This window comes from Nannospalax galili, unplaced genomic scaffold, assembly GCF_000622305.1.
Source record: "Nannospalax galili isolate Female #2095 unplaced genomic scaffold, S.galili_v1.0 scaffold137, whole genome shotgun sequence".
Classification (NCBI taxonomy): Eukaryota; Metazoa; Chordata; class Mammalia; order Rodentia; family Spalacidae; genus Nannospalax; species Nannospalax galili.
Window position 1 is genome coordinate 581,811 of NW_008340203.1, and position 1,533 is coordinate 583,343.

The following is a 1,533-nucleotide window of genomic DNA, read 5'->3' on the forward strand; positions in this document are numbered from 1 at the left end:
GGAGAGTGGAGATAGATAGGATCAACGTATGCTGTATATGTGTATTAAATTGTCAAATAATAAGTAAAAAAGTACTTTTTACAAGGTATGAGTAAATAAGACCGAAGCAATGTTTGCAAGGCCAAAGAAGAGAAGTTTATTAGAAAATAAACATGCTCCAAGACCTTAGATCTAAGACAGAAGGAAGGATACAGACTTGCAGAACTCTTTATGGAAGAGTCTAGGTCTCCATTCCCAAGCTGGCTGATTTAGTATACTGGTGGTTCGAAGTAAGAAGTCTGTTAGGCAGAGAAATGGGAACTGTTTTCAGAAAGGCGGCAGTTTGCTCTCTGCTCAGCAGCAGGGGTCGCAGGGGGAGGTCCTGCAGGTGACGCGGCAGGGAGCAGGCTGGCAGCAGGGGGGCCGGCAGCAGGGAGCCTGCACAGAGATGGGCTGGCAGCTGGTGGAGGCCCAGCAGCAGGGTCTGCAGACCACAGCAGTGCAGGAGGTGGGGCAGCAGGTGATGGGGCGGCAGCAGCCCTGCTGCAGGCTGCAGGGGTCACAGCAGATGGGGCGGCGGCAGGGCTCGCAGATGGGGCGCGTGTAGTGGGGCACGCAGGTCACTGGGCGGCACACGGTGGTCTGGCAGGACACTGGGCGGCAGCAGCAGGGGTCGCGGCTGCAGCAGGGCTGGCAGCAGCCTCCACAGCTCTGGGAGGAGAAGGATCCGCAGCAGGAGTCGGCCATGGTGGTGGTGTGGTCTGGTGTGGGGTGGAGGAGTGGAGAGCAGTGGGTGGTTCTCAGGTGTGATGGCTTCCTCCCAGTGCCGTCCTTTTATATACCTGGGCAGGTGCTGGTGACCCCTCTTGTTTATCTTTCGACTAATTAACTAGACTTCTGTTTGACCAATGGTTGAGTCATGATCTCATTAAATATTTATTACATCTCCAAACATGAGTGTTTTCACACTGCTCATTGTGACAACTTGAGAACTCACAACCATTTGAGATGGTAGCAGCTCTAATTGATAGATAATTGTGCATCTTTATGGGATAGTTTGATGCTGTGGCACACTTACCCATTGTGCACCGAACATCTATGGAGGCAATTTATCCATCACCTCAGATAGTTATCATTTCTTTATGATGAGAACATTCATAATTCTGGCTTCTGGATATTTTTATTATGCAATACAATATTGTTAAGTGCAGTCACCCTCTTTATAATGGAGCATGAGAATCTTTTCTCTTATCTGACCACTTCTTTGTACATGCTAATTAATCTCGCAGTCTCCCTTCCCCACCATTCCTTGAAGCTCATTTCATGACTATAACATCGGGATAAACCTGGACCAAATGGCCACAAGAGAACCTTAGTTTTTAAAAATAACTAAACATAGAACAATACTTAGAACATTGACTCTATTCTTCTCCCCCGGTGGCAGCCCTAGAAGACCACACAAGCATTAGACACATTGTTCCATAAGAGCCTTTGAGATACATTTATTTATCACTTGGTATAAAACGTTATAAATCCCTTCCATAGAAGAGAAGT

At 47.6% G+C, this 1,533-nt stretch overlaps 1 protein-coding gene across 1 annotated transcript; it reads right to left on the reverse strand.

The window, feature by feature from the left end:
- Positions 1–333: 333 nt before the first annotated feature.
- LOC103735834 (keratin-associated protein 2-1-like) lies at positions 334–726 on the reverse strand. The gene has a single exon (XM_008835205.1). The coding sequence runs from the start codon at positions 724–726 to the stop codon at positions 334–336; it is 393 nt and encodes a 130-aa protein (XP_008833427.1).
- Positions 727–1,533: the final 807 nt, after the last annotated feature.

Coding starts and splice junctions, on each gene's coding strand:
- LOC103735834 (XM_008835205.1), bottom strand. CDS start 726: ATGGCCGACTCCTGCTGCGGATCCTTCTCCTCCCAGAGCTGTGGAGGC.